Genomic DNA, 7,318 nt, shown 5'->3' with positions numbered 1-7,318 from the left:
GGGGGGGGGGGGGAGGGGGGTAGCCGGAAGTGGGAGCGGGTCGGGAAGGGGTCGGTTTGCGCTGAAGAAGGGTGTTATTGACATGGTGGGTGTCGCGTCGTCGGCCATCTTGGGCCGCGGCGGTCTCCCCGCCGCCGTCACCTCCACCTCCTCGTCCTCCTCCTCGTTTTCCTCTTCCTCCCACTGCCGCCGCCACCCTCTTCGTCGCATTCGCTCTGCTCCCCGTCGCGTCCGAAGGACATCCTTGTGTTCCCTTGTACCGAGTGACATTCGGGCTACGTGCCCAGCCTAACCTGCCCGGCGGACGCCCTGGGCCACCCTTTTCGACCAACCCCGGCAACGAGCTGCGAGGGTCCCGGGGGCTGCTTGTCGCCATGGCGACCGAACCCTCGTCCAACCCCCTCAACCAAACGCCGATTCCCTATCCCTCGGCACTTCGCTACCCCTTCCTCGTCGCGCGCGTCGTTCGCGCTGCCGTTCTCGTCGCCAAAGAGAAGTCTTTCGATATCCTCATGCGTCTCTCTTTGACGGTCTCTTCTTTTTCCCCTCGTGTGCTTTTTTGTCTCCTTTTTTTCACTCTTCCTTCACCATTTCTTCATCCTCTTTGTTAGATAGTTAAATGCTAATCTTTGTTTTTTGGAATTTGTATTTCTCCTTTTTTGTTTTTCATTTGTCTTCCATCATAATTCATTTTTCAGTAGATATTTTTTTCTTCAGTATCTTCGAATTATTGTTTCTTAAAAGTATAATAGTATAGTAGGCTCTTTATTGTTTTTTAAGTTATCATGTTGTGACTAAATAATATCTTTCTACTTATTTTTCTACAAGAAATTTCGCGTCCTCCCCTTGCTCTATTTTCTTTTTTTCTTATTATTTTTGTTACTTCTGCAACTTTTGTTACCTTTGGTACTTCTCAATTTTATATTTAACACAATATAATCTCTTATGATGTAAGTTCTTATTTTTAGTTTTTATATAATCATTACATTATTTGAGTAAATTTAATATGTTTACATTGAAATGAAAATTATAAAGATTTAAGTTTTTTTGTTTGTAAAATTACATTTTTATATTTTACATAATAAATATATGATATATGTATAATCTCATTCAAACGCATATTCCTCGAAATATTTAATAGTTTAAAAGAATATATTGTATATTTTTTATTTAATTATAAAATGTTTTACACGTACGAATTAAAAATCTTAGCTCTGTATCATTCTTTATATCACGAATTGTTGCAACTTTTTTTACTCAGCATCACTTCGATGAAAATCTGGCATCCAATATTGGTAGTCTATATAATTAATGGTTAACAACACTTCCCCATATTGATTAAATAAAAGAACACCAGCGTTTTATTCAAAATGCGAGTTGCGGTTTCGATGTTACGCGAATTTAATGGTCCACGCCGTAAAAAATGTCTGTCGGTATTTGGAATTGGTTAGTTGGTGGCGGCAGCGTTAATTTCGCTAATTATATTGAAAAGCCGATCTCGATGAAACTTCGCACGATCTTCCTTTTGTCGGGATACCCTTTATCAAACATTCTTGGTGGCATAAAGTTGCCCACCCTACAATCCCGCGGAATTGGCAGATATTAGGAAGGACTTCGTCGCGGCTTTTGTCTCGTTTGGCCACAAAGTTTCGTGAAGCACCACAATCCCGACCAATTAGCAACGATTTCCTAAAATCAAGTCGTAACCACGAACTAATTGGCACTTGACATTCAATTCCCTCACTGTCGTGAGAAACTCACGATTATCGATGATAAATGCTTCAATTAATTGTCTCTTAGTTAAAAGAACTCTCGGCTCTTTCGCGAGAAGGCTTTATTTTATATTCTAGTGTTTTATTGTATATATTCATTTTGTTTCTTTTTTAAATTATCTTAGAAATGAGACAGGCATTAAATATCAATAATAACTCAATCTTTTGAGTTAAATAACATTTTATTATTTTTAATTTATGTACTTCAAAATGTAAACATCTATTTTTCTAGTTGAATTGCTTATTTTCTAAGTAAATAATAACATATCAACGTATGCACTTATTAAATAATAAACTAGATAGTCAGATTTAACACATTTCTTGAGCTCAATTATGTAATTTAATTATTTTTAGAGTTGAATTAACGACATATTGAGTAGGAGTGGTGGCGACTTGTAGAAACGCTTAAAAACAATTTAAATTGGGTATAATTTAATATTATGGATTCAATAGTTTATATTATTTATGAATTTGCACTTATATCGAAGTATAAACATATGTAATTGTATCGAAAGCTTTATTTATACCGAAGTATCTCTCTTGGAAAAAGTCAATAAAAAGATCATTAATATAATAGTAGAGTACATTCAGAATTGTCTACGGGATAGGATTTTTTTAACGTTCTATATATGTATTCGCGTAAAAACAAATACTCGATATATTGGAAGCAAAGTATCGGCGCATTTCAATGGCGTCGAAGTAGCTTAAGAACCTCCTCGGGGTTCCGAGACGTGACGGAGCGTTGGAATAAACTGAACCCGGCTGGACCCGTGTTCGCCATGCCAGCTGCATCGCGGCAAAACAGAAGGTGTCTGTCATCGGGAACGACGATCCGTAGAAGACGGCATCGGAATGCAATTCTGTAAACGCGCAACGCGGCTCCATTCATGGGGTGTCGCCGCCCGCGGTTTTAAAATACGGGAACAAACGTGTGTAATTGTAGAACGATCGTCGAGCGATCGTAGAATGACAACAATTTGGTTTAATTAATGCCGCGGTGAAAGAGTCAAATTCGTGTCCACGTCGAATTCGTGCGCGGCGATAGATAGGACTGGAAGAGCGCGCACCGAGCGAGCGAGTATAAAAAAAAAAAAAAAAAGGAAGAATCACGGCCTTTATGTACGCGAATCAACTGTTTATTCAGTATATAGCGGAAACGAGAGAAAGAGGAGAAAGAGATGGAACGAGTACCGCGGGAGGGATCGCGGAGTAGCTGAGGCTGCGCGGGGGAGGAGGGAATGCAACGGCAAGCGCGAGTGATCGACGTGAAACGAGTTCATTCATGCTTGGATGTTGTAATCCTGAATGGACGTAGAATGGATCGAAACTGTGCGATTAGATTGGACTGTGTGTGCCGACTTGATACTTTTTTTTTTTTTTATTTTATTTTATTTGAAGAGTACGGTGATTTTTATATGAAAAGGTGACGCGCGCGTATTGAACTTCCTGCATGAAATTTGTCTCTTCGTATATTCAGTAGTTAAATATAATCTCGCACGAGACGTATAGGCTATTCTCGATCACTCAATGATCACGGAATGCGATTTTTGCCTTAGGTTTTTGCGAGATCGGAGAGAGGCCGCAATTAAAACGTCGAATTTAACATCCTTTTGCAAAAGATTAGAATTAATTTCTGCTTGACGAATTCAGCGCGTCGCTCGACGATCCGTGTTATAATTCAGGCTCGCAAGGTTAAAAGGCCGCCTCTCTATATCTCTCAAGGGTGCGATAACTTTCAGCGCCGACTGTATCGCTGGATGATGTATCCCCCGGGGGTTTTCTCCCCTTGGGTGTTGGGGTGTGTTTCGTTGCCTGGCAACGACACCCTCGAAGTCCGCGCTCTGATTGGCCCCGTCTCGCTTTTCCTGTCTTAGCCTCTCTTCTCACCCCGTCGCCAATCAGACCCCCTTGCCCGTGCGCTACCGTACCACCCGTTCCCTCTACCCCCGCCGATGGAAACCGCCGTCGTCGGAGCGAAGTGCACACACGGCCGCGTATATAGAGGAAAAAAAAAAGGGGGGAAAAAGGAAGCACACGCTGTAGCGCGTCTGCACAGAACAGAACGCTAGGAGGAATTAGGGGGTAGTCCGACGCAATGGTGCAATGTCAGTGTCTACTTTACGTTGTATACGTATGCGTACGTGATTAGGCTGCACACATGGTGAAGCGACGTAATATTATCTCGGATAAATAACGCATCTTTTATTCTCGTATATTGTTACACGAGAAGAATAAGCTATAGAGACAAAGTACGACGCGTGACGATACGTTTTAGAATCTGATTTTTTACGAGCGTTCTCATGTAGTAATGCACATCTTATATAACTATACGGTTTTTTTCTTTTTTTTTATTTCAATATGGAGCAAAAAGCCAGAGAGTGTATATCTCTAGATAATTCGGACGAAACTCGAAACCAGTTTCGCAAGGACGAAATACCAGAATCTTATTTGCCGTAGATTCATCCGTTGTAAATCCGATTACGAGTAAACCGCGCCGTTTCGTCGGCTCTCGATGTCATTGAGAGTCATTTCTATTTTTACGGCTCCGTAAATTGTACGAAAGGATTAAAGAGCGATTCCATTGGCTTCCTTTTCAATGCCTTCTTCAAGTAGCCGGCTTGTTGTCGAGACTACACAGCGCTACGAGAGGATTAAACCTTCCTATTGATCCCGTTCAATGGATTCGTGCCCTTTCACGTGCCAGCATTCGTAATGTTTTGACATCCTTTATGCTCGTCTCTTCGCCTCTCGTTTATTTCCTCAATGCCAGGAAATACTTCGTGCCTTTAGTTCAGTATTCGATAATAAAATTGATTTTTCTCGATGAAATATATACGAAAAAATGGTTTTCTGAGAAATTATTATTTCTTTTAAAAAATGTTGCTTTTATTTTGTCAGTAAGAACTCTTATAAATGTAGTAGGTTAATAATCGTCTTATTTAATAGAGAACATCCACGACGACGATGATGATGCTGCTGATGAAAATTTCTTCTTAAATTCGTCGCAATACTTTGACAAAGATTTACTGGAGAAAACTTTATCCAAAAGCAAGTAAGTGCGTTAAATATAGCATTTCAAACGTTCTATCTGTCCAGATTGAATAGTAAAAAATTGAATATTTATTTGTCACAGATCAAGGAAAGTGCCAAAAATATTTTATGGATCGCGAACTCACGGGCAACTTCAGCAGGTAGTTCGAGAATTTAAGAAGACCGCGTACAGATATAAGAGGTAAAACAACTTGCGAAATATTTGTTCTATCAAACGAATGTATAATAAATGGATCTTTCTAGAATGACTATATTGAGCAGCCGAAAAAAAACGTGTATTCAGGAAACCGATAAGAACAAAGACAAATTGTGTAATGAATTACTTGATCCTCGAAAGGTTTCTATAAACGTTATGTTATATGTATTCATAGAAGTAAAAAATTAAATAGTTATATATTATATATATATTAATAATTATATATAGGTATATAATGTAACGACATGATTTATATGTGTAGGGTGAAAAATGCAAATATTTTAACCGTGTAAAGAAAAAACCGACAATATTTAATGAAATGGACACGCCTTGGGATATTGAAGATTTGGTATTACACGGGGAAAAGACCCAGGCCTGCCCATATTTCGGTTCAAGAACTTTAATGACCAGCGCAGAAATCATCTTTTGTCCGTATAATTATATCCTGTATCCGGAAATTCGCGAGAGCGTAAGCAAAACTAAATCAGATAATTCTAAATAATATCAAAATGCTTCATCAATACAGACAGTTTAAATATTTCTTTATCTTTTAAATGCATACTCTTTTCTACAGTATTAAATATTTAACGAGACGTAATTAATAATTATATAATTAAAATACATAGATGCAAATCCATCTAAGAGGTAATATCGTAATTCTCGATGAAGCTCACAATATGGAGGATATTTGTCGAGAAGCTGCCACTGTGAATCTCAGAAGTGACAAACTCGAAAATGCCGTTAATGAATGCAAACATTTATTGGTCTTATTAAAAAATAAGATTCGCAAACTCGAAAATGGCGTTAATGAACATTTATTGGACTTATTAAAATATAAGAGTGATATTTACACTATTATACACAAATATCTCTCGGATCTCATAACATTCCTTAATAGCATTGAAGTCAAAGACAATGTGAGCATATATACTTATCAAATAATAAAAAATTAATTTTTGTTCTTATATTAATTTTGTATATCATTATGATATATTTAAATTTTCATCTCGTATCTTATCAATATATTATAAAATAGTTATCATTGTTATTTTTACTTGTCATAGTAAAATGTACATGCTTTAGGATCGTAACGAAATGGTTAGTACGCATTGGATTGGTAGCGTATTCCGAGAATTGCTCGATGTAAATAATGTGGGATGTCCCAGATTTCCTGATGTTCTTCGCGCCAGTATGATGGCTATAGAAGATTTCAAACAGAATTTGAAAGAAGATGATCCTAAAAAGATAAAGCCCACTATTTCTCAAGAAAGTAAAAGACTTCTTGAGTATCTCTGTTTTGCTATGCAAATGATTACATCAGATAAGGTTGATGATTATAGGATGTATATCATAGAAACGAACGAATTTATTGAAAAGGTATGGCTGAGTAATTCGTCTGTGTAATTATGATCTAATTGTATCGAATCTCATGTAACCATTTTTTATCAGGTAAACGAAGCAGATGACTGGATCTCATCGACATCCAGAAAGTTAACCAAAGTACGAACCATGACAATGAAATGCATGAATCCAGCTATAGTTTTTGCGCCTTTGGCTCATGAAGTTCGTTCTGTGATACTCGCGTCAGGTACTTTGACGCCGACTATATCGTTTCAAAGCGAACTTGGGACAAAATTCCCACATATAATCAATCCTGACCATATTATACCAAAGAATCAGTTATATATAAGATACATAGCACAAGGACCTAATAAAAAACCTTTAAAAGCTACGTACGCTCAGGTGAATACCTGGGATTTTCAGGTAAGGAGAAACGGATTGTTAATGCTTTTATTTTAGCTTTACATTAACGCTATATGTATGCGAGTGCAGTGAACAATTATCATTTTAACAGGACGAACTCGGTAATTTGGTTCTTCAAGTATGTGACGCGGTACCATATGGTGTACTATGTTTCTTTTCGTCCTACAAGGCAATGACCACTATACACAACAGATGGAGGAATAATGGCACGTGGGACAAACTCTCCGAATTGAAGACAATTTTTGTGGAGCCAAAATATGAAAGAGAGTTAAATCCAGTCATGAAAGAGTATCGTAGTGAAATTGAAAGATCGTCGTCTGAATCGTATCGAACAGCATGCGGAGCTATCTTCTTTGCAGTTTTTAGAGCAAAAGTAGCAGAAGGAATGGATTTCAGTGACAATGAGGCTCGTTGCGTATTATCAGTAAGGAATATTTTTAATATTAATTTTATCGATATGTATATATCACACGTATGTCCATATTATACATATAATATACACACAATATTTCTAATATTATATCTTTACGTCTAT

General features: G+C 37.8%; 1 protein-coding gene across 1 annotated transcript in view; it reads left to right on the top strand.

The window, feature by feature from the left end:
* The window catches only part of LOC108774822 (Fanconi anemia group J protein homolog), a 47,572-nt gene that overhangs the window by 39,727 nt on the left and 527 nt on the right, over nt 1-7,318 (top strand). The window contains exons 5-13 of the mRNA XM_018541030.1: nt 4,719-4,824; nt 4,906-5,004; nt 5,067-5,160; nt 5,282-5,488; nt 5,646-5,775; nt 5,833-5,936; nt 6,103-6,396; nt 6,469-6,783; nt 6,875-7,207. Coding sequence (XP_018396532.1) covers nt 4,719-4,824; nt 4,906-5,004; nt 5,067-5,160; nt 5,282-5,488; nt 5,646-5,775; nt 5,833-5,936; nt 6,103-6,396; nt 6,469-6,783; nt 6,875-7,207 — 1,682 coding nt within the window. The remainder of the gene's footprint in view (nt 1-4,718; nt 4,825-4,905; nt 5,005-5,066; nt 5,161-5,281; nt 5,489-5,645; nt 5,776-5,832; nt 5,937-6,102; nt 6,397-6,468; nt 6,784-6,874; nt 7,208-7,318) is intronic.

The sequence above is a fragment of the Cyphomyrmex costatus genome, unplaced genomic scaffold, assembly GCF_001594065.2.
Source record: "Cyphomyrmex costatus isolate MS0001 unplaced genomic scaffold, Ccosl1.0 scaffold275, whole genome shotgun sequence".
Classification (NCBI taxonomy): Eukaryota; Metazoa; Arthropoda; class Insecta; order Hymenoptera; family Formicidae; genus Cyphomyrmex; species Cyphomyrmex costatus.
The sequence above is the reverse complement of the archived record's forward strand: the minus strand, read 5'-3'. Positions and strand labels throughout refer to the sequence as shown.